This window comes from Mycteria americana, chromosome 12 (assembly GCF_035582795.1).
Source record: "Mycteria americana isolate JAX WOST 10 ecotype Jacksonville Zoo and Gardens chromosome 12, USCA_MyAme_1.0, whole genome shotgun sequence".
Lineage (NCBI taxonomy): Eukaryota > Metazoa > Chordata > Aves > Ciconiiformes > Ciconiidae > Mycteria > Mycteria americana.
This window is the reverse complement of record NC_134376.1, coordinates 18707561-18731992: the sequence shown is the minus strand read 5'-3', so window position 1 is coordinate 18731992 and position 24432 is coordinate 18707561. Positions and strand designations below refer to the sequence as shown.

The 24432-nt window shown below is 43.2% G+C and overlaps 4 protein-coding genes and 1 non-coding gene across 7 annotated transcripts; 3 read left to right on the top strand and 2 right to left on the bottom strand.

Annotated features, from left to right (window-relative positions):
- Positions 1 to 329: 329 nt before the first annotated feature.
- Positions 330 to 3114, bottom strand: NDUFB6 (NADH:ubiquinone oxidoreductase subunit B6). Its single transcript, XM_075515621.1, has 4 exons — positions 2842 to 3114; positions 2664 to 2756; positions 2000 to 2044; positions 330 to 482 (listed from the first exon to the last, which is right to left on the bottom strand). The coding sequence occupies exons 1-4, from the start codon at positions 3019 to 3021 to the stop codon at positions 414 to 416; spliced, it is 387 nt and encodes a 128-aa protein (XP_075371736.1). The 5' UTR covers positions 3022 to 3114; the 3' UTR covers positions 330 to 413.
- Positions 3115 to 3207: 93 nt separating this feature from the next.
- TRNAK-UUU (transfer RNA lysine (anticodon UUU)) lies at positions 3208 to 3280 on the top strand. Its single transcript has one exon. It is a non-coding gene; the product is annotated as a tRNA-Lys (tRNA).
- On the top strand, positions 3266 to 8909 carry EEF2KMT (eukaryotic elongation factor 2 lysine methyltransferase). Of its 2 annotated transcripts, none has more exons than XR_012777678.1 (8): positions 3266 to 3457; positions 3553 to 3615; positions 4290 to 4370; positions 4603 to 4704; positions 4888 to 5021; positions 5876 to 6183; positions 6925 to 7079; positions 7554 to 7680. XR_012777678.1 is itself a non-coding variant. In XM_075515600.1 (8 exons), the coding sequence occupies exons 1-8, from the start codon at positions 3380 to 3382 to the stop codon at positions 8498 to 8500; spliced, it is 1017 nt and encodes a 338-aa protein (XP_075371715.1). In that variant the 5' UTR covers positions 3297 to 3379; the 3' UTR covers positions 8501 to 8909. The 2 variants fall into 2 exon arrangements, 1 of the variants encoding a protein (XP_075371715.1); XM_075515600.1 differs by lacking the exon at positions 6925 to 7079 and adding an exon at positions 8400 to 8909 and having other exon boundaries at positions 3297 to 3457; positions 7554 to 7703.
- Positions 8910 to 11135: 2226 nt separating this feature from the next.
- On the bottom strand, positions 11136 to 20968 carry ALG1 (ALG1 chitobiosyldiphosphodolichol beta-mannosyltransferase). Of its 2 annotated transcripts, XM_075515598.1 has the most exons (13): positions 20729 to 20968; positions 20492 to 20569; positions 19783 to 19886; positions 19132 to 19280; positions 18419 to 18508; positions 17648 to 17758; positions 16579 to 16700; positions 15735 to 15773; positions 15082 to 15141; positions 13705 to 13815; positions 12592 to 12706; positions 11757 to 11826; positions 11136 to 11365 (listed from the first exon to the last, which is right to left on the bottom strand). In XM_075515598.1, exons 1-13 carry the CDS (start codon positions 20943 to 20945, stop codon positions 11225 to 11227), a joined length of 1407 nt encoding a protein of 468 aa, XP_075371713.1. In that variant the 5' UTR covers positions 20946 to 20968; the 3' UTR covers positions 11136 to 11224. The 2 variants fall into 2 exon arrangements, with proteins under 2 accessions (XP_075371713.1, XP_075371714.1); XM_075515599.1 differs by lacking the exon at positions 20492 to 20569.
- Positions 20944 to 24247, top strand: C12H16orf89 (chromosome 12 C16orf89 homolog). The gene is given in 7 exon segments (XM_075514674.1): positions 20944 to 21031; positions 21093 to 21318; positions 21901 to 22006; positions 22773 to 22911; positions 22914 to 23012; positions 23478 to 23587; positions 24032 to 24247. Coding segments are annotated over 7 exon segments (861 nt in total). The 3' UTR covers positions 24125 to 24247.
- Positions 24248 to 24432: the final 185 nt, after the last annotated feature.

Below are 24432 nucleotides of genomic sequence, written 5' to 3'. Positions count from 1 at the left end.
GTCAGAACTGGCTGGTAGAAAAGGGCTTGCTAGACTGGAAGGGGACAGCTGTTGTGTGTGCATCTGCAGGAGCTCGCCATGACACCCTTCCTTTGAGAAGGCTACTCCAGAATCCCCTGGGACCTATAGCATCTCTCCTGTTACTATAAGGCCCACATCGTCCTGCCGCCAGATCTCGTCAGGTCAGATAAAAAGTTGAGGAAGGGGGGTCGGAGATCACCAGGACTCAGCAATAATGCTCAATGAAGGCAAAAGAAACTCCCATATGAGTAGCAACTAGAACAAATCGGACTAAGGAGAAAGTAAATGACAGAAAAGCTGAGGCAATGCAGAATACAGACTCTTTTATAGAAGAGATAAAGCAGCTGCAGTTCTCGCCTTGTTTGCTGAAGGAGGAAATCAGCTTTTAGCCATCAGTGGTGCACATCGGGTTCTTCTTTCAGGGGCGGAATAATTTCTCCCGTCTCTAAAATTCTGTCCCCCTGATGGAATGAGAGAGGATGGTGAGCATTTTCTCCTACACCCAGTCTCTCCCTTCACACAGCACAGTCTTTCAATTAAGCTGTAGCCGTCCCCACTTGAGACCAAAAAAAAATAAAAATCTTACTACAACTTGCTCAGACCACTCTCAATTCACTCAACATTTCCCAGGATGCTGAAATAACATTACAGCCAAATTATCTGAAATCTGTACTAGCTTCACCCCTTTCTTCTCAGCTACAGAACAGCAGCCAAACATTTTGAGACTATATTGCTTTAAAAATGTATACTGGACTTCTAGCACTGCATAACCACCTTCAACACGGCGCAAGTTCTGGCGAGTCTCCAAACCCAGGGCCTGAAGCCCAGGAAGAGCTACGTAATCCCTCAAAAATCAATCTGATGCCCAGCTGCTGTTTGTTACAGCTTCAGGCACTGTCTTGGCCTACTGAGCTGACCTAACTCGAGTAAATCATTAGGCTGAAGTCAGAGACCCACAGCTTGACCTTCCGTATGTTGCTACGTGGTTGTTAGGCATAGAACTTTTTATAATTTTATGCTAGATAAAGCATAATTAGGCAGATGTTATGCAAAAAAATGTGCAACTGGCAGAACTAGCAGAGCTAAACTTATATGAGAATATTGGCCCACCGACTTGCTACACCAAGCAATGAGTAACAGCTCAGAGCAGTCCAAAAAACCAGTAAAGACCAAACAACCTGACAGCCTCCACTTTGTAAACCAAAGCTCAAGCTGGGGGTGGCATGACTCTATCTCTTTGGGGACGCCTGAGCGTGGGGGACCTTCAGGCATGCCTGGGACCACGCTCGTGCGGCCAGAACCGACACACTCAGCACCGCACTCCTCCCAACTCCTGACAATCACTGCTCCTGTCGTTCCATGCATTAATAATGACGCTTTCACAGAGGCACTGAACACCCAAACCCCTTCACAAAGATGCGCAGCACTTAACGCTTGCATTCAGCCTGTTCTTAGCAAAACCACGACAGGTGCACAGGGAGGCTTGCCCCTTTTTGGGGGAGTGGGAACGTGCAGCCGTGGCTTTCACCAGCACTTCGTGCCCTGATGGACCCAGCGCTTCAGCTTCCCGTGAAATTGGGCACAAGTAGCAACTTGAGAACCAAACAGGAAAGCTTCCCTGTGTGGTCTGTGTGCACCTCTCCGGAGAGGGAACCTGCTCCAGTCACTACAGGAGATCCCATAAGGGAACGTTTGTGTTTTCCACCCAGGATGGGCAGTGCTGTCAGCCAGGTACTTAAAAGTTTGCCGCTACAGAGGGGGGTAACACTGAAACAGGGACTGTCTGCTCGGAGGACAAGATGAAAACTGCTCAAAAATACTGTAACTGTGCTGCTCCAGGGCAGCCTGCCCACAGCATCAAGCTCATCCTTCTAGGAATTCTGCACAGCTACTGCACAAACCTGCACTTCTCCTTAAGTCACACCTTTTCTGCCTGTTTTACCAAGCTGGAAGATAAAACAAGTATTAATAGACTTACTGGGAATATCCGTGGATTTGACATAACAGCACCGTGCGGCATTTTCTGGAAGGGGACAAGAGAGGGAGGGGGTAAGGAAAAAGGAGCATTACTCAGATGAAGTATAAAGGGTTTCCAAAACAGCGATGGCGACCCTTCTAAAACACAAGCTTTGCTGAGTACAAGGCTCATTAAAGCCAGGTTCTTTCCACTAGTTAAAGAAATACCTGAGGCTAATCAAGTTACACCTCCCAAGCAAGACAAGACCGTAGAAGTGGAAGGTCTGTCCCATCATCAGTGCTTTGGCCATTCCCCTTTCCCACACCAGCAGCTGTGGTCTGGTTTATCCCCAGGGTCACCGTTCCTCCAGGAAAGCAACAATTAAGACACAGCTTTCCGGCTCGCAAGAGGCAGCAGGGTCAAAAAGCTGGTCACTATCATAAACGATGACAAAAAATACGTATTTGTGCCACCCAAGCAAGGAAAAACAAGCGGTGAACGGACCACGGGAAGGCACCTCACCCAGCAGCAGCCGCTTACCCAGCACGCTCGTACAACCCCTTACGTGACTGTGTGTCGCATCAGCCCCGCTCTCTGAGAGGGCTTCTTCCAGGGTTTCACCCAGGTTTCCCTCGCTCTCCCTGAACCCCCTCCTTCCCTTTTCCTTCAGAGGCCCCGCACGCACCATGACGTGGTACTTCAGGTAGTAGAGGATGACCCAGGAGGGAACCAGGATCCGCATCAGGATGAAGCCGCCGGTCTGGTAGGCCTTGAACACCTGCGGGGCACAGGGACGCGCGTCAGGCCCGGGGCCGCCCGGCCCGGGGCGGCGGGGCCAGGCCCGTGTCCCGTCCCCCGCTCACCTGGTGCCGCCAGAGCCCCCCGGGCTGCAGGAAGCGCTCCCAGAAGGCGGCCACCGGCCCCAGCTGCCGCCGCGGCAGGACGGGCTCCCGCTCGCTCAGCTCCTGGTCCCGCAGCCAGCGGCGCCGCAGGGCGCGGAGCTGCTGCAGCCGCAGCTTCTCGTCCTCGCTGTAGCCGGTCATGGCGGCCCCGGCCCCGGCCCCGGCGCAGCCTGGCCCGGCTCTGCGCGGCGGGCGGGCGCCGTGTCCTTCGCCGCGGCGCGCGACAGCGACGTCCTGAGGGCGCACAGTGACGCGTCATCAGGGCGCGCACAGGAGCCGGCCCAGCCCGCGGGGTGCGTGAGGGGGGCTGGGCGGCGCCCCCTGCGGGCCTGGATAGCTCAGCGGGGAGAGCATCAGACTTTTAATCTGAGGGTCCAGGGTTCGAGCCCCTGTTCAGGCGGGAGGGTTTCTCTTTCTTGGCGGCCTCTCCTCTGCGGCCCCGCCCCGGGGCGGCGATCAGGCGAGGCCGGGGACGCGCGGCCCCGCCCTGCTGGCGGCCATGGCCCAGCCCGAGCTGGGGCTCCGCTTCCAGCGCCGGTTCCTGGCGGCCCGGCAGCTCCGCTCCTTCCCCTGGCCGGTACGGCGGGGAGCGGGCGGGCGGGCGGGCGCCCTGGGGTGGCGGCGGCGTGCGGAGGGGACGGGGAAGCCTCAGCTTTATTTCCTCCGTTTTAGGAACTTGAACAAAACCTGCGGACTGCGCCGGACTCCGCCCTCCTCGTGGATATTCTGCACAAGGTCAGGGGGTGGCTCGGTGGCACGGCGGTACCCCGGCAGCAGGCCCGGCCTGCCGCGCCCCACCCAAGCGGTTGCTGGGTTTGCCCGTAATTACAGAGATAAGCCACTCTGCGTCACGGTTTTTCTTTAGGCCCAGCAGAAGAGCACGTTTCCTTCTCTTCCTGTTACTTAGCTTTTCTTAGCATCAAAACTAAGCCCCCTGTGCCCGGGCACAGACGTCTTTAATGTCACAAGCAAGTCAGCCGAGCTGCTCCTGCCTCTCTAACGCTCGAGAAGGAGGTGACCCAAGGCACCGTGGGCGTGCACCGACCCGTACGGTGCTTAAACTTTGCACGTGGGCAGGAAATCGCAACTACGGCAGCAAACCAAAAAAACAGAGAAGAGAAAAGCAAAGCGGAGGTAATTGGACTCCCTTTCCACTCAGTTTTGCTGTTTACTTTCTGAAAAGTGAAAAATGCATTAGCTGGCGCAGATCTGTAAAGTGACGAACTGATCAGAAATCGCCAAATGTCATTTTCTGGCTCGGCATCGCTTCTGTTAGCTACAGACTGAATCGCGATGCATTGCGTGACACAAAGAGCCAATTACCGGCTCCCGTGCCCTTCTCTGGCCCCTTACTGCCTGTCATAAAACCTTGACGTGGTGACTGGTTTCAATTGCTGTTCTCGTTTTAGACCATTCTCCACCCTCTGTGTGTAAAATATCCCCCTTCCACCAAGTACAGAAGATGCTTTCTCACCGAACTCATCAAAAAGGTAGCGCTTACTTTCCGTGTTGGTTGCAACTCTTTTTTTTTTTTTTTTTTCCCCTTGAAAATATGCCAGTTTTACATTATGGGCCAAGCTGAATTATTTGTATTAACAAATATAGCATTCAGTGTAAATATTATGGCCAGCAATGTATTAAAATGGTACTTAAAGTGCGTACATTTTCTGTTTCATGACGAACAATTTGATACCTGAACCAGCCCTGTTCTCTTTCGCACAGCATGAATCCACAGCAGCTGAACCCCTGGATGAACTGTACGATACACTGGCAGATATTCTAAATGAAGAGGAATCTACCCACTGTTACAAGAACTACTTCCTGGTAAGAACTAATGCTGCATTGTTATAAATCACTTTTAATCACCTGAACTAAGCAATAACTGGCTTTAAAAGTAACTCCCCAGAAACCCAAAGTGCTTCCTACCTTTTTCCAGGTGCCCATATTGATTGTAAACTGTACAATCCATGTCTGTGCTGATCCATCTCTCTCTCCTTGTGTCTCCAGCCCACGGGAGAATCTGTTACCCTTTCCGAGAGCGTGGCGATTATCTCTGGAGGAACCACAGGGCTCGTCACATGGGATGCTGCTCTTCATCTCGCTGAATGGGCAATAGAGAACTCCGCGGTTTTCAGTAACAGGTAATCGCAGCAGCACAGATGGAAAGATGGGGAAAGAAGCCACGGTATTTTCATTCATATCGTGAGTGAGGTATGCAACCGTAATTTGATAAATACAATATTTACCCCCCAAATAACTGACTACACCCTTTTGCTACGGGCTAACTGCTGCTCTCGTCTGTTCGGCAACAGTCAAACTTTAATCCAGGAGAGGACCTCGTAGTTATTTGAAGACAGGTTTTAAGATCAAAACCATTACGCCATGCAGTCAGACATGCTCCGTAAAGTAGGCTGTTAAATTTCAGCTACCGCACTGTCTAGCCAGTAACTTTAACTAGTGCACTTCACTCTATGATGGGATTCATCTCACCTGACTTTAAGATCATCGATGTTCAGGTGTGCACATTTCTTAGTCTAGACTTTCTTTATAAGCAGTCGAGAGGAACAAGCATTTTTGAGGAAAGATTCAGCTAAGTTAATTTTAAATATCGACCTCACAAGGAAAGAAACTGTGCTGCTGAAGTGTGTGTTTCTCTCCACTGACTGTGAAAAGAACTGGACAGCCAGTTTAGATGGAGACAACCATGCTGCAGAAGTTTAAAAACAGGTAGAATGTATCTCACCCCAGCAGTGGAAATGCTTTCTACCATATGCAAAAGCCACATTTCACGTAATTAATTTTTATGCTCACAATTGCATCTTCAGTGTTCACCAACTCTCCCAGTTATTTGAAACAAAGATTAGATTGTAGATGGCTTACTCAAAAATTGAAATAACCTGTCAGTGATTTCACCTTTAGATATACTTAGAATGTTTTGACTTCCTAACTCAATTTAGAGGCCTAATAAGTAATTCTTTTACTCTACTGCCTGCAGGACAGTCTTGGAACTAGGAAGTGGGATTGGTTTCACTGGAATTGCCATCTGTAAAACCTGCAATCCCAAGACATACATATTTAGTGACTACCACCCCTGTGTTCTCAAACAGCTGACAGAAAACATCCGTTTGAACGGCTTTGTCTTGGAGCCTGAAACTACTTGTCGTATCCAAACAGAGTCCCAAGGCCAGGAGGCAGAAGCAACGGATTACCAAAAACCAAAACTAATTGTTGCCGAACTTGACTGGGGCTCAGTTACAGAAAAACAACTGCTGGATCTTCAACCTGACGTCATCGTTGCAGCAGGTGCTTTATGCTTCTGATCACGCCTCACTGGGTGCTATTGTGCAGGAGTAAGCAGGTTAGGGAGATAAACGCAAAGGGATTGGTGTGCAGGATTCACTCAGCCCTACTCCAGTTACCGTGTCTGGAAGTGTAGGACAGATCTTCTCCCAGTTCATTTCGCCATTCTGTCTTTTTCAGATACTCAGCAGTTGTGTACATAATGCCAAAAAGCAAATTATTTTTCCCTTCTGCATTTTTTTTTTAAATCCAGAAACAGAAGATGATAAATCTGTCACTATTAAGAGCCTCATCAATAATAACGGCCAATTTTGGCATTCTCATGTGGGATAACATATTAAAAAAAAAAAAAACACAAAACAAAACCATAAACCTGTTTTGGAGCTTGCCTGTATATAAATCTGGAGGGAGTTTATAAAAAAATCTAATAATGGAAAATCTAGCAGTAGTAAAATTGCTTAGCTGTAGCTACAGGATCTTACTCCCTGATCTGGGGCTTTGCAAAACAAAAATTACCTAAGAATTCAGGTGAAAAAAAATGACAAAACATACTGCCTTTGTCATCAAAGTATCACATGATGCATTAAATATATGAATTCTGTAAAATGAAGTCGCTGTATATATGTTAGCCAATGCCAACCTAACATTCAGAGAATGCACAAACCAGCCCAGGCGGGACTCGGGAAGGCAAGGCAATTCAGAGCTGAAGGTGATTTCTATGTGCCTACTATTTGCTGTTACTAGTTACTGCGGGACGTTCCCTTCTTACATCGCAGCAGGAGTCTGTTGCTGGGACATGTATATGCCTCCACGTTTCTGTGTAGTAAACAACCACCTCTTGAGCATCAGAGTCCTGAACACCAGACTGACACATTTCAGAATCATCACAGTGCTAATTAGTAAGGCCGACATTTTGTACCCCTTAGTGATCGGTTTTACCTTCCACCACTATTTCTGCTCTCAAGGAAATTATTCAAGATGAAAACTGCTGCAGTTCAAATCAAGTATTTTGCAAGCAGCCTCTGAAATACAGATTTTGAACAATGCAGTTTTGTTCTGCTAAGGACAGTTGTAACAGAGTACCAATGCTCAATGTTTTTACCGTCCCCCTTAAGATGGGCTTAAATACAGTATCTGACAATCCATTTACAAAAAGGAGCACTGATTTTTAGTGATTTGGGTCTGATGAGGGCAACTTCACATAGCACGTAAAATACAGGCATTTTCTAAGATCTCTTCTTGGGAGTTTTTAACCCCTGAATATGAAAATCATATTCCCGCGCAAGGTGAATATTTTATATTTCCGTTTTGTAGTTTTCATTCTGCTTTTTGCTCAATTCCTAATAAATATTGAATGTTTTCCTTTTTTGCAGATGTGGTATATGATCCAGAGATAATTTTAGCCCTTATTGGTATGCTACAAAAACTCTCCACTTTCAGAGCAGGTAGAAAACCTCCTGAGGTCTACATTGCTTTCACAATTCGTAACCCAGACACGTATCACCTGTTCCAGGATGAACTTGGTAGGTGCCTTTTTCATCAAGAGTATCGATAGTTTTACCTTCTTTCCCCATTATTTAATCTGTAGCAAAGATGAACAGGAGCATTTTTTGGTGATGGGTATTGTCCAATAGTGAGATTGTTATCCTAGAGCTGGATTTAAGAGCGGTCTGCCTAAGAGCACGAACTTTCCCACATGGATTTGATCAGGAGATTGGAACTTAGCTTTTTGCTACATCCTGTCTATCACAATTCACGTTTGTTAGTGCCAACTTGAGATGAATTGCAAGTGTGATGGCAATAGGAAACTAAAAAAGGGTTAAGCTTAAAGCAGGAAAACCATCTGTGCTGCACTGTCACAGTGATAACATTCGAGATGCAGCCTAAAACCTTTATATTAGCTGCTCTCTGAGGGTTCAAAAAAACAACTAGAGATTAAATAAAATAGGGAGGGATTTTGGATTTTTCTTCATATACTCTTCAAGAGCCTGTCTTTTGCAGTCTACTACCTGTACAGCTGGTCGACAGCAATTGGTTAATTCACAAAATTATGCTGAGTGCATAGCAGAAGGTAATTTTTAAAAATACATACTCATAAGCATTTGCCTGGAGCTTGCTTTAACAGCATGCTAAAGATCTCTTCTTACAGAACTTGACATGCAACTTTTGCTCTTCATTTTATTAAGAAGAAATATGATTCCCAGTGTTTCTCTTTACAGATAAAGTTGGGATCGGATGGCAGATTATTCCAGCTCACAGCAACAGCATTTTTCTCTACGACGTACAGCCAAACGTAACTATTCTACAGCTATTTATATAGACTTGGTAAATACGACATAATTAGAATTTTCAGACCAACAGGAGCTATCTCGTCCTTGCAGCAAGATTATCTTGAATTCTAGAAACGTACATGAGAGGCACTGAGGATACAACTGTATGCACGGACTGTTGTCAGATTGAGTTATGTGTAATTGTCAGCATGTACGCAAGCAAGCTGCTGCCCCTGAAAAGCATCTGTGAACCTCAAGCAACAGAAAAAAAAGCCCTAATCACACTGCCCTTTGATGCTGTAGAAGACAACAGAATTGAACTGTATTTTTTTTTTCCAACTGTGTTTTGATTTGTAAATAATGGAGGCACATCTGCAGGATCACAGGATGAGCATCTCACACTGACAAGGGAGAAAAACAGTGTTTCATAGTAATAAATATTTTTTAATATTAAACCCAGCTGTAATTATCTACTCTGCTTTATTTATACTTGTCTGTATATACTTGTATACTTGCAGTATGGGTCATCTTAAAAATGAGTAATGAATAATACCTACAGCGAAGGTAGTAGCGTGTCACACGCTTACCTGATGCTGTAAGACTCTGCTGGAAGTCAGGTGCATCTTTACTCTGCAGTGATGACAAAAATCAGAACTTTTATTTACATTTTTCTCACGTAAGGACTGTCACTTTCACAGCTAGCTAGTGGGAAGCCATCCTCTCAGACCGGCCAGAAAATAAAAAACAAATCATACTCCGTAGCAGTGCTCTACGTGTGCTGCAAGGAGGAAGAATTGAGCTCACCTTCTCTGAAACTTTCCGTAAGCCATTAATCGTTTTCCTGTTGGACAGTATTGGTCCTGAAGCAGAAAATCAAATATGCTGCTCTTTCTCCTGACTTCCTTTTCTGTACCTTGTTTTAAAAGCTACTTAAAAGAAAATGAACAAATACTTTAGCCTCCTCCTCCTGTAGTAATGGAGAGAAAATGGACGATAGGTAACTTGAAACTTGAAGAATCATCTTATTCTTCAAGCTGAAGGAGGCCGTGACTGCTAGGATTAAGTTGGATATACAGAAGTAACCCCACCCCAGGCTGTAGCTACCTCTCCCCGAGAAGGAAGAATTCGAAAGTACTATTTGTAAAGTAAATGCATGCTAGCAGCCCTAACAGCAGCTCCTTTATCTCCCCTTACACAAAATTTTTCAAGTTCTGTACAGATGGCTCATTTTGGATCTAAAAAAATTTTATTATAGGAAGATGAAACCTCTCTAAAGCTTTCGGCATTACTGTTTAATTAGAGAAGTGCCTGATTTACCTCCACGTGCACACCAATGGCTAAAGTGGAACGGCCAAACCACCAGACAGGATTTTGCTTGAGAACAGTGGTGGTGGTGGGGGAATCAGCAAGTAAATCTTTATGGATCATTCTTCAGTCAGTAAACTAGTGAAATTGCCAAACTCCTGCAGTAAGCAACTTGAACTCTTATCTTCACCATCCCACCAGTGGAACCAAATCACTGTCAACAATCTTTTTTCCAAGAGAGGGCATCTACTGTAACCACGGTGCAGAAGGGGAAAGGCAAGATTAGCAAACGGCTGTCCAGCTTGACAAAAGCAGGTATTAAATGACGACTCAGTAAGCAGGTTTAAAAATGCTGGTGCAGAACCCATTGTAATCATCTACCACCACTGAACTAGGAACTCTGAAGAGCAGTAACCACACGATAAAACCAAGCACATTTATTCCTTAAATGACTGGCATCTATTTTATAATCAAAAAGGTGATAAAAAACAATCTCGTAAGCATTAGGTCTGCATATGTATTAACAATTAAAAAAAATGAAGGGTATACCTGAGTGAGCACTCAGAAAGTGAAGAGCCCTTTTATTAACTTATACATACTTTAATAATACATTTTGGTTTCATTTTTTCCTTTTCATCTGTTCAAAAAGGGATAAATTTTCTGTTCTTTCTCAAGGTAAATGGGCACAGTCACTTCAGTGTACAAGGACAACACTCACTGAAAGGTCTATTTTCCTCTAAGTGTTCAATAAAGCTGTCACATACCAGCAGCTGTGCTTTCACATTCTTGCACACACTGTAAAAAGGAAAACAACTTTGAAATGAAACGGTTCTGTCTCAGTAAAATCATACAAGAGGATATTCAGCGCTTGTCTAGCGAACACTAGCCAAGAGTATTAACTGGTTGAAAAAAAATAAAACCCCACTGTATCCTCAGTTCAAATAAAACAATTCAAATAAAAGGCATCTTCTATTTGCAAGAAAACACACCCAAATCGCCTACTAAAGTGCTTGCTGTACAATAGGTATAACTGGTCATAGTTTATATATGTATTCAAGTATCTTCACCAAAAAGTGACCTTTAAACAGCACAGGTAACAGATTTTGCCCGTATGAGTTCCTACAGTAACTAAACCTCCCTCCCACTTTCTAAAAATTCATCCCAAGTGATAAGGAAGGCAAGGCAGTCCAGACGGCAAGGCTCCAGCTCTTCAGCACAGGAACCACGTCTTCCCTCAAGACTTCCCCTGTCAGCGCACAACCAATAGCCTGGGCTGTGCCTTCAGCACTATTCTTCCTCACAGGAGGAGCTCAAATTGTAAGGGAAGAGGTGTGTCCAAACACTTGTTCCAAGATGAAGTAGTTAAAAACTGCAACTATAGACAACACAAAGTGTTTATTCACTATTTATCAAATCTATGCAGCTTCGGGAATGTATTAGCTTTTTTGACACCCTCCTCCCCTACAAAGTCATTCATTCTGCCCAAGCAAAGGAAGAACAGTCTGGTCCCAGCTCTCATCCCAGCGCAGCTGCTTGGACGCACGAAGGTTTTTTCTGAAACTGTGAAGTTTGCCTTCTGGTGTAGGAAATCCCAAGAAAAGCATCTGTAAGTTAAAAAGGAAAAACATGGAAAAATACCATCATATTACATTTTAGGCTCATTCTAGCCTCCTCAATGTTAACCCTCAACTACAATGCTGCAGTAAGAGAGCACTCTTTGGTCTGGCCCTATAACGATGGGTGGTGGTACCCATCAGGTACCCATCGTTGGGTACCCATCGTTCACCCAGTGAACGATGACAATGCTTAAAATGTTCTTGCTAGCTTCAGATTCGTATTCAAATAGAAGTGAGGCCAATAACATTCCCCAGGCAAAGCAACTATCTTCTGAGAATGCAAAATACACAGATGATAGTCAGATACGAAAAGGCAGCTCAGATGGTAGCACCTTTGCAGTTATAGCTAATGGGAAAGAAAAATGACTCAAGCCTTTACCTTTAGTTGTTCTGCAAGTTCATCTGAGTCCCTGAATATCAGACCATTTTCATTGTGTTTCACAAGTTCATGTAAACTGTGAAAAAAGTCACAGAAGAAAAGGTGAGACAAAAAGCAGCGAGTGGGACATATGCATTTAAAAAGCTGCATAGCGACATCCGAAGAGAGCGTGCTAGAGTATCTGTAACACTACGATCCTGGATGTCTAGATATGAGCTTCATACCTGACAAAATGGAGGAAGGCGGCAGGTTTAAATTTAAACACTGTTTCTCCCTTCTATGTCAGACTATCTAACTCTACTGTTACAGTACAAAAGGGGCCTCGCTCTGTCTTTGTGCCATTCATCTGGACATACATTAAAAATCAGGGCAATAATCTACTTTAAAATTAACCTACAAGGAGAAATCTGTCCATGAACCCGTTCATGAGACCTTCACAAAGAATATTTCTTTATTTATAAAAGCTACTGTTTCCCCAAAGGACTGTAAATTGTAAGGCTGGCTATGCATACACTCACCCCTTCACAGAACACAGACACGTCTATGCAGAAGGAAGCTTTTTTTGCATGAAGTGTACGGAAACAAAGGATTACAGGGTAGGTTTTTAAGGCAATCAGTTGCATTAAATGCTCCCAACTTTGTAGAAACTAGTGTTAATTTTTTAACTGACCTTAAATAAAACAACCTTGATTTCTAATTTATCTTATTGAATTAAAAAAAATTACTATGGCATAGTATTGGAATCTCATTTGATACATGCAGGAGCTGCTGAACTCTTGCTTTGTAAGAATACTGTTTTATATGATCCACTTAAACTGTATCAGAATAAGCAAGCTCTTACCATTCAAAATATATTGCACACACTGGTAAACAACAGCCAAACATATCTACCACCTTCATAGGTAAATCCAAACCACTAGATGATTTATGGAGACACACCCCCAGATCTGCTGAGCCTGGAAAGCAAACAAAACAGTCGAGAGTCTGAATTCTCTGAAAGCAAGTCCTCCAGTCTTCTGTAAACCTTTCTATTTATGTACTACTTTGGGTGCTGAAGCTAAATGTGAGCTACCTTCAACACCATCCAGACTGACTCAGTTTCAAGCACTTAGGGGGGGGGGGGGAAAAAGGCGCGATATATTTTGTTACTAAAATTACTCAGGCTTCAGAAATGTACCAGGCGAGTGCATATTAAATTAAAGGGAAGTTTAAAATTTCACAGATCTTAAAACAGCCTTTCTGCCTCTTATATCTGCTAAGAATGGATAAGTGCACAGGAAAACTCCATCACAATCCAGACAGGATACGCCGCGTGGCTCACTAGCGACCTCTTCCAGTTCAAGCGATTTCAAAATAGAGAAATTACAGCATGACTTTATAGACATTATATTCATTAGTTAAAAAGTACCAAATAAACACAGTGTTTTACAGCCATATAAATCGGCAGGCTCCAACCCTGCAGAATGTAGATCAAGTTGAATACGTATTTTACTACTTTATTAAGCTTACTCATACTTTATGCTAACACAATGAATGCGCTGAGGGAATGCTATTCCAAGGACATGTTAATTTAGAATTTCAGCTACTTTTGGTTGCTCAGCCAAAAACTTTATCATTTCATTTATTGAAGTGACCCTGAAAGTAAACTGGAATATGCACAGGCAGACTGTATTTCAGGACAGTCAGAAGAAATGAAGAGTACAAAGAACAGGCTAAAATAGCAACACAGGTACTACGCCTACTTCTCGGGATAACAGTGAAAAACTGTAGTTAGAGCAATTTAGCGATTTTGCTGGCCTGAGTCAAAACCACGAATAGTATATATGTACACCGCCACTAACCAGCAACTTCATTCGCTTCTACCAGCTTCTGTGCAAAATCTGTATCAGCTCTCTGCAATTTGCTAAGTTGTTTTTCACACATTCTCAAGCCTATTTCATAATCCACTATCTACCAAGCAAAAGAGGGTAATCCTCAGCTTCAAGCCATGGTGTGCAGATCTGGATATGTTTAAAGTGCAGTTTATTTATCAGTCCATTGTAGTAGTCTTTTAGAGGTCCTTTGCCTGTTTAAAACAGAAAAAAAATATGTAATAGGTTTTTTTATCAAGATGACTGAACAGTGTGGTCTGTGCATCTTACTGTACAGCTGACAACCTCCTGTTGTATCAGGTACATCAAAAAGACACCATTCAGAATCCCCCAAAAGACATGTAAAAGACTAAGCCCACCTGAAGGCAACATGAACCTAGACTTCTTGTTTACTCAATATTTAGAGGAGCCTGCCATCAATATCACAGAATCACAGAATCATATAGGTTGGAAAAGACCTTTAAGATCATCGAGTCCAACCATAAACCTAACACTGCCAAAAACCACCACTACACCATGTCTCTAAGTACCTCATCCAAACGTCCTTTAAATACCTCCAGGGATGGCGACTCAACCACTTCCCTGGGCAGTCTGTTCCAATGCTTGATAACCCTCTCGGTGAAGAAAAATTTCCTAATATCCAGTCTAAACCTCCCCTGGCGCAACTTGAGGCCATTTCCTCTTGTCCTATCACTTGTTACCTGGGAGAAGAGACCAACCCCCACCTCTCTACAACCTCCTTTCAGGTAGTTGTAGAGAGCGATGAGGTCTCCCCTCAGCCTCCTTTTCTCCAGGCTAAACAGTCCCAGCTCCCTCAGCCACTCCTCATAAGACTTCTGCTCCAGACCCTTCACCAGCTTCGTTGCCCTTCTCTGTACGCGCTCCAGTACCTCAATATCCCTCTTGTAGTGGGGGGCCCAAAACTGAACACCCCCCAGTCTTGACCTACATTTTGTCTACAGCCATAAGATAACCAAATAACTAATGACAAATTTCATTAGCACAATTGGCCCTTCAAAATCACACTAAATTTTAGTTTGCTCTTAATGAGAAAGTTAACCAGACAGCATTCATTCTGTCTGCACAACTTTTTGGCAAAACTTTGTTTGATGAGTAGGTTCTCTTTTCCAGCACTAAATAAAAACCTTTCTGCTTAACACTCCAAACATCAGATTTTAAGTTTCTTTTGCAGCATCATCTCAATGTTGAGCTTAAATTCTTTTGAACGTGGAGTCATGCACAGCCGTACTAGACAGGCAGGCTGAGAGCTTCTCCTCTTTGAAGATGTGCCATGATTACATGGCTGTAACAGTCCAGCTATAAATCACTACTCTTATAAGCAAAGACAACCGTCCCTCCTCTCTCTTCACCATCAACAGAAGAGTCAGCATAGAACAAAGATGAAAATGAAGTCTTCTGGATTAGCAATGAAAAGAATTGTAATGCGAATAAACTATTACCTGTTATCACACACACTAAAGATGGAAGCTTGACTCCCTCATTGATATACCGCTCATAATCTGGAGAAGATAAAAAACTGTTTAGAGTCGACGAATATACGGATGCCTGGTTTAAGAATGGTTATGGTGTATTAATTGTTTAGCTTCCTACTTCGAGTAATTTCTTTACAAGCATATACCTAGTAAAATAGTAGTAAAATTAGCAATATTAAAATTGTCAAACTTCTATAGAAATAAATTATGGTCTGTTTAAAATGCACTATTCATAAAGCATTTGTTCTACTACGCTGTACTGTCTGTTTCAATATACTAATTTAGAAACTGCAGCTGCAAAGTCTACAAAATAAGACCATGCATATTCCCTTCTTTCCTATTATCTGATGCCTATGGAGAGTACATGTAATAGCTTATAAAATAACATTGCAATTTACAAGCTAGTTAGAAATATAGTTCTCCCTGACAAATACTCTAATTGAATCCAGATGTTGCACTTCTGTATTTCAACTACTACTCTTAAACCACTGCTAATTAATCACACACACCTGCATTTTCACTTGAATATGGAGGTACTGTTCTTTGGAGAAGCCCTTCATAACTGTCCAGAAAACAACCATTCCCCTTTGAATAGGTGAGATTAATTCCTTCATACCTACCTTCTAAAGCTTTTAAAAGGATGGAAAAGTCTTCATCCTCTGAAAGAAAGTGCATTATTAGTTACATTCAGATTTCTATCATTTATAATGAATTATTTTCTTTAAATAACAACAATCGAGATTTTCCTCACCTTCACCTAAATGATTTAAGTATGGAACGTGCTTTTCCTATTAAAAATCTGCTGTAACTGTTTTCATAAATAGAAATCTATAACCATATACAATGCTTATTTGCTCCCCTTATTGGCAATATGGGAGACAAATAAGCCACAAAAACTGCACATCCTCAAAGCTATCAAGTTAAAAATTTCTAGTTTCTAAAGCTAGAGAACTAAGTGCAGAAATTGCCTTGTTAATTCAAAGGTATAGACAATTCTGCCCATGGTTACCAGCAATGGATTTGTTTCTACTCTCTGCTCCCTTTTTCACATAAAGAAAAAAAAAAAGTGAGAAAAATATGCAGTACACATTATTAGAAATAAAGGAGTAAACATTTTAGTTTATTAATCCATTTTACGCCACCATGCAAGATACTATGTCCAGAATGAAAGTTAAAAGCAGAAGTAGGAAATGTCTTTTAGTCATTCATGAAGATGAGCCTCTAGACTGTAGCTCTGTAACTAAAATGTAACTTCGTTTTTAAATAATTCATTTTTAGCCACTGAGGTATATTACATACAAGTTGTCTTCAAATTCTTCCAGCCAAATGAAAGAAAAAAGGAACTTTGCCACTGATGATGTAAACATGCCTCTATAACATGTCAAGTGTGGGGAAGTATGAACAGCCATCTTTTGTTAAACAGTGGTTAAGTATATAAAAAAAAAAAGCTGTTTGTTTCCAAACCTGTCCAGCTTGTGCTGCTGATTAGAAGAGCTGGCCGTCCTCTGGTTTTTATCACTTGTCCATTTTTTTCATCCATTTCTGTAAAGGCAGACATCTCAGTGTTCGAACTGACAGACTCTGTACTACGGAAACAGAATTTTCTGAGTATAGACTACACCAACACAGCCAATAAACACAGAAGGAAATACTATGCTTAACCAGCATGGATTTCCAAACACTTTGTTTCGCATTTGCTGCTCAATTTCTCTGGAAACACAGTCATTACAGTATTGAGCTGCAGGGAGATACCTGATCATAAGAGAGGCCATTTTTCATCTTTCCTATTGCTACCAAGAGCCTAGTGACACTACAGCTATAGGCACAATTCCATCTTCTAACAAAGCATTTTCCTTAACAAGGGGAGAAAATAGTCAGCCTCTCTTTCCAGCTCCATCTTAAACATATAGTAGAGCATGGAGGCCAACAGTACATTTATACCATTAAACCCAGAACCTATACATTCTATGGTGGGCATTCCCAAAAAGAAACTGCTATACACTATGGTTTTCACTTCTTTTTCAAGCATTAGTTTGGGAAAGTGACACTCTGTTTAATATACTCCAGGAGACATCCCGCACATAGCCAGAGCAGAACGTTTAACACTTAGACCAAGATCCTGAAAGCTCTCCACAGTAAGTGAAAGGAAGGGATGCTATAAACGAAGCATCCAATCACTGTCATCTAGTTCAGTGGGAACTGGAAAACAACTGCTGAGTTTCACCCTAGAGATATTCCATTACAGATTCCCTCAGTACTTAATGCCACCTTCTTTAAAATAAAACACTTCTATTATTTCACACACCAAGCATTGTGTTATCACAGTTCGATGATTTCACTTATTCTGGCCCTTCCTAGTGACAGTTAAGCTAACTTGCACAGCATCTGCTGCTGCTAAGAGCGCACAGAGACCACTCTGCCTGCTGATGTTCAGTAACTTGTGACCCCATGCAAAAGTATTTCTGGTAGCTAAGTGCAATAACTTTATGTCATTTGGTTAAGGACTGTAACTGCATGCTTTACTTAGACATACCGTGGTTTAAAAGGCTCATAGTCTTTGGCAAGTTTCACGTACAACTGATGTTGAAGTTCTAATGGTGTTTCCTTAAAATAAGAAGCTGGCTTGTCATACAGCGTTACTGCCCTGTAATGAAATCATTTCACAAGTTATATAAAAAAAAAATGTAACAAAATGCATATGGTACAGCACCAGGCTACAACAATGTAATGCAGAAAGTAATTAAGTGAATTAATACAGCAAAATAATGACTTTTTTTGATGCTTACAACTTTCTGCATTCCCGAAGTTTGCTGGAATACACCAAGGTGGACATATTAACCCAGTAACAAAGGACCCCCTTCTTGTGCGCACATTCAAGGGGTGTAATGCAACCCTACGAACTGCAGACATCATTGGCCTGATTTTCAACCTTACTTCATAACCTTTCCTGAGCAACTTTGATCCGATTGCAACAGAAAAGTTTGCAGGGCAGACCAGTTGTTAATAAACGCAGTGATGTCTGCTTCATTCCGATTCTATAGGCAGCCTGGTAGCAAACTTCCATAACACCTGGACTGCCACCTTCTAGTCAATGGGGTGTTACTTATGAAGGGGAATGAAGATTCTTGAATGCCCACACTCCACTAGATCATTACAAAACTGAACTGATGTGTTTCAGTGGTAATGAAAGGGCTCAGGAAAGTTGCCTTTGTAAGATGCCTCTGAATCCAAAATCATCAGGGATATGTTCTTTCATTTCACTACGTGTATGCAAACAGTAATTTGTTAGAGGTATTTGACTTACTTTATGTTGCAGTTCACCCACAGATCTTCTTTCATTGCGTTAGTGACACACAAGTTATAGTCAGACAAACGCCCAAAGAGCTTTTCATACCTGACAAAAATTAAATCTTAGTTAGAAACCAAAGGCAGGCAATCGCATTAAACAAACAATAACTGCCCACCAGTGCCAATGCTAATTAAAAGCCAAACAAAACCAAAAGAAACGCAGCTGCCCCCAGTAACTGAAATTTAATTATCAATTATTGGTTGACTCCTTATACTGAAGCAGTATCCGTTTATGAGAAGAGATAGAGCATGACTCCCTTATCCTCTAAGGCCTAAGAACACCACACTCAGAAGCCTTTAAAGCCTTTATCTACATGTAACCAATCAGATTCAGCAAGAAACAGACCTTTAAAGATGAGCTGGAGAGTAAAGCAGCATTAGAGAATAAAAAAACCTAGTACATATAAAGAAATTCTAATAACAAGATCAAAGTTCGCATATGCATCTAACAGCAACCTGCCTACCTCATCAATCACCTACCTATGTGTTTAACAAAAGCGTTTCACAGCACGTGCTTTCTGACACAGAAAGCAGTTCAACACAGCAAAATCCAGAAATCCTTCAGGGAAACAGCCCTTCGCTAGTTATATTCTCCCTGCTAGTTTCCATTCTTCTGAATTCCACAAAGGTACATAATTTATAAAGAGGAGAAGAAATTACTATACAAACCATTTTGCAATTTGTACTAGGGGGTGACTTCTTCCATGACTCAGACTCATTATTGTATATCCATAGTTGTGCCAATCAATTATCAGTTTGCTTCTCCAGAAAAGACACGCTACCCAGGCAACAGCTATACTGGGTAAGCCTGGAGGATTCTGTTTAATAAACAAAACAAGTAAAAATAGCATAAGACTGTGGTCAAGTGACAAATGCTAAGCAACTACCAAGAAATAAAATCAAATGACTGAAATGACATCACTTTAAAGGATCTTAATGAACAGAGACAATTTTGTATTCACCAACTATAGAACTGCCAAGTCCTCCTATGAAGACTGGAAGGCACTTCAAATTTTACTGTTGGATCAGGATCAAAATTCCCCTCCAATAAACACACAAACATTTCTGCTAAGATTTACTCTTTACTCCTATCCATGCCAATGAAGTTTGAAAGCTCAACAATTAACAGGAAGAACAAATGTAAGTTGTTAACAGAAAAATAAAAGTTTAGAGCCAAAAAAATAGTTTGGTACAGGTTTATACCATTGATTAGGCCAGTTTTAGCTCTCAAATAATTAGAACAAAGTCTGAGATTGCTAAAAATGCCCTGTAATGTAGTACTATTTATTTTATTAAAATTAGTCCCAACACAAAACATACCTGAAGAAGAATATAGGATGGCTGATCTATCTTCAGCATTGTGTACAATAACTGTATTGCCTGCACAATTACTTTTATGACATACTGGAAAAGCTTTGGGCCAACTGCAAAACAACAGAAAAATTAGTAAGAATATTACAGCTCTCCAGACAGAAACGTGCACCTCATACCGAACCAGCCATCTCCGCAGAGAAAGGTTTAAAATAATGGTACTCTGTAAAAATGCAAACCTCTTTTTACAGAAACATCTCACAATTCCCTACAAATTCCCATTCTGTGTTTCGTACAGAAAGAAATCGGGGTAGGTACGGATAAACGTACACACAAGGTAAAAAGGAAAAAAATTTTAAAACATCCCTGTTTCAGCCTGCATCAGAACTGCATTAATGCGCCCCAGTACCACAGAGGCAAGTGTTGAGAACAGGTCGGGAGGCACCAAGGATGCGCAGCCTCTGCGTGGGGCTGGGCTGAGCCAGCGCACACCTCTGGACCAGCCCCGGCGCCCCGCGGCAGCGAGGCCCAAATCCCCTTCGGGCTGTTTGTTTTTCCACGTAAACCTCGTTTCCCCTTTTCCTCTGCTCCCCCCGAACACAAGCACCGGCCAGGGCCACGCTCCGGACCCCGGCCCGGCCCCGGCCACTCGCTCCCCCGCCGCCGCGGGCCGAGGAAGCCCGACGGAGGCCGGCAGCCGGAGCCGTCCCGCACCCACCTCGCAGCCCCCGCAGGTCCGCCACGGGCACCAGCCGTATGTTCCCGCTCCGCAGCACGTCGCCGTGCGGCCTGCTCTCTGCCAGATGGGAGAGGCCCGTCAGAGGAGCGACCCCCGCACACCGCCCCGCCCCGCCCCGGCCCGGCCCCAGCCCAGCCGCCGCCTCCGCGTAGCTCCAAACCGGGCCCCGCGGGCGCCGGCCCCTGTCGGGGGAAGGAGCCGCCCGCCCTCACTCACGGAGGTAGCCCAGCAGCGCGACGCCGCGTCCGTGCCGGGCCAGCGAGAGCGCGTGGTACTGCATCCGCGGGCTGCGGCCCAGGTCGCCCAGCACGGCCACGCACACCCGCCCCGCGCCGCCCGCTGCCGCCCGCCGCCGCCACAGCAGCGCCGCCAGCACCACCGCGCCCGCCGCCACGGCCGCGGCCAGCGCCAGCGCCGTGCCGCCCGCCGCCATGTTGGGGTGCCAGCGGCGGGAAGGGCGGCAGGGCGCCCCCTGGCGGTTCTGCGGCGGTGGGACGGGGGGCGGCGAGCAGCGCAGCGGTAGGCGCCGGGTCAAATCTCATTTTTAAAAATGGTTGTGGTGGCGAATAGCGGTCGCTAGCGGAGGCTCCAAAACTCCGTGTTTTAAAACGAGTTTATGGTAGTATGCAAAATGAATTTTCTTTCTTTCTTTCTGCAAGGTGCTTGAAAGGAGCCCTGGAAGAGCGGCCCTCAGAACATGAATTACCTGCTCAGTGTGCCCGAGTTGAAAGCTTGGTGAAGGAGGTGTCTTCTCTGACTGAAAAAGTGACACATTCTCCAGCGCAGATACCGCAAATATTTCAAGCGTAGAAAATAACTAGTACCTGCGGTGGTGAGAAATAGTTCTTGTTCAAGCTCAAGGTATTTATTTGTATTTCAGTGTTCTGCCTTTATGTTCTTGACCTATGAAACCACAAGGATGCTAAAGTTAACGAACCAGTTTAGTTAGTGCAAGGGCAACATCTGGTATCCATCCTGAGTGAGCTTAGGCAAGGAGGGCTCTTCGGAGTCAAGAATCTGCTGCTGATTTTTTGGGTGGCCTGGAGAAATGCACTGAGGGCAGGTCTGCGCAGCAGGGACGTTTAACTCTGAAAGCCACAGAGAGGCAAGGTCAGCTTCAGGCTTGCTCACCCTTGCATCATGTGCCTAGTGCTTGTTTTCAAGTCACTGGAACTAAATCCGTGCTGCCTTCCATAGCTTCCCTGTTTGGTCCCTCCAAGCTGTCTGGTGGCTGGTGGTGAAGTTGCAGCAATGCACTTGGCCAACATCTGTTGAGAGACAAAAATTATTTTTTCTGGCATGTAGGTAATTTACAAATGACATCCTATCATTCTGTGGCACTACCATTAACTTTAAAGGGACCCTTTTTCTTCTGTCATTTTGGGCAGAAATAAAGTGCCGTATTCTGTGGTATGTCAGCAAGATAGCTTAGCCACAAAAAAACTGGCTAAATGGATGTTTCTTCAAAATAGCCGCATGCACATGCATATGAGAGTACCTTTGGGTATATACAGACACTTAAGAAATCAAGCAGGGCCTGAGAACTCCCTCTACTGCACCATTAATTACAGGCTTTCTTCTTTGTTTTGCTTTCAGAATTTGAGGAAGAGGCTGGGAAAAGGGGGAAATGAACCTAGCCTCTGATATAAGACAGGTTTCTCTGAACACCATTCCTAAGCTAGGTTTAGACAGAGCAAAGAGCTGGTGGCTCCTTGATTCCACTTGCAAATACCCTGAACTGTGGTGATACACGTAAGATAGCTAGGAACGCATTTGTAATTTTATTGGTCATGTTTTCCCCCACTTCTCAACTTAATTTTAGGGCCACTCCTTTCCCTCCTGACTAACACCGATATTTTATCTGTGTACTTCATCCCAAGAATCTATAAAACAAACATTCCAGTGGCAAAGGATAACACGTGACACATTACCAGTAACCAACGGTATGATACTTGTGCCTCATTAATTCTTAGGCACCAGGCAACATATGTGTTTATTGGGACAACTCTATGTGTCGAGAGCCAAACAAACTGGTTGAAAATATTATTTCATATATTGTTAGACTTGAAACAGATAGACGACGAGGGTCCTTGCTTGCTGTGTAGGTATACCATATACTGATGTGCTTTTCCATTCCCTCCAAGCTAGTTTAGAAGGACACATTATATTTGTGGGGAGCCTATGGTCCATGAAGATGCATCCTGCTAAAAAATAATGTTATTAGATTGACTTATTGCAGAATATTTGAATCCAATGTAAGATTTTCAATTGCAATTCACAGCTCTCAGATCCTCTCTTCCCTACTCCAGATTGGAGGAAAAGAAAAAATCTAGTAAAATGCCATGCAATACTCAGTTCTTTTCTGTATCTAGAGAAGATGCTTGATCACCTGTTCCTGAGTATTACAAGAGTATTTTCTGTGCTAGCACAATGAAAATAAACTTGGAGATTGAAAGGCATGGATTCAAGTTTTCTTCTCGAGACCTCTTCATGGGAAACAGTATGTTATCTACTCTCAGTTAACCAACAATGTGGTAAATGTTATCGTGAAATAATAAAAGCAAAGCTTTTTCTTTAGCAGTAATGAATCATCTAACAAAAGATGTATTTGCTGTGTTAGTCATGAACAATATTTGAATATTGTTACAAATATTACAATATTTGAAACATCAGCATCAGATAATTTATCTCAAATTTTACAACCTGAATCTTTATCCCATCTTAAGCAAGATGTATAAAGTAAAGTTTATAATTGTTACATACATTAGCTATACTGTAAGTGCCATAATTTCCAGACCTGGAATTTATTTGCCTAAATCTGTTGTTAAAATAGATTGCTAGGGTTAATGTGGTATGATTTTGGTTAAGCTTTATGAGCATCTTTTTTTTTTTTGCTGGAGATTAAGCATATAAAGCAGTAATGACAAAAAAGCTGTGTTTTTCTGTCCCATTTTGTTCCCCCTGGTTATGTTGTGTGGCATGCCTGGTTTCTCGGACTTCTACAAACTCAGATGATGGCTGGAGAAGATTCTCACTTGGCAGAAGCCTGAGGAAGGATGCTTTGGAGAACCTAGTGAGTAAGCCTTACCCCACAGGAGTGAGCTGTTGTGATACCTTGTCTAAACATATAAGATATAGACTGCAAATCAAAGGGCTGTTTCATAGCATTTCTGTCAAGACTTATTGAAAACTCCAATTCAAAGGGTGCCCCCATATCTCCACTGGAAGAGGAACAATCATTAATGTTTTTCATGTCCAAGATCTTTCATAAACGCTACACAACCTTCAGCACAAAGAACGTGCCTGGTCATATAGATCAGCAGAACCCTAGCCCATTTGTAGTTAAGTTTCCTCCCTTGAAGTCTGTTCCATCAGCTGTAAGATAAGGCCATCTCCTCTGCTTCAAGAAAGCAGAAACTTCAGAGAGAGATGTGTTAACAAGAGTCTTCACTGGGAATGAAACCTCGGCATTGTGGAGCAATCAATTTCCCCTTATTTCTTCTTTTTTTGCTCCCCTTGAAAGATTTTGAACACACCTCTGGAGCAGCGGACCAAAAGCAGCTGCTGACAGTTAAGAGAAGGGAAAAGTTGTTTGCAGGTAAAAATAATTGATGTGTTTGAAGGAAGGTGTATCTTTTAGAAATCTTTGTTCCAGTTCCTGCTGAACAACCGTGCATAAATTACTCAATAATATAAATCAACACAGTTGTTTCCAAGGTAATTCTAACTTCCCTTTCTTACATGCAGGAGCAGCTTTTTTGTCTCCCTAAGAACGCTTGCAGAAAGAAGGCATCACAAGTGCTTGCATGAATAAGAAAAATGATCCTGATTATCCCAAGATTTTTGTCAGGGAGGAATCCTTTTATTAAATGACAGTTTGGAGACAGATCTCACAGCATGAATGTAGAATGAGAACTCCA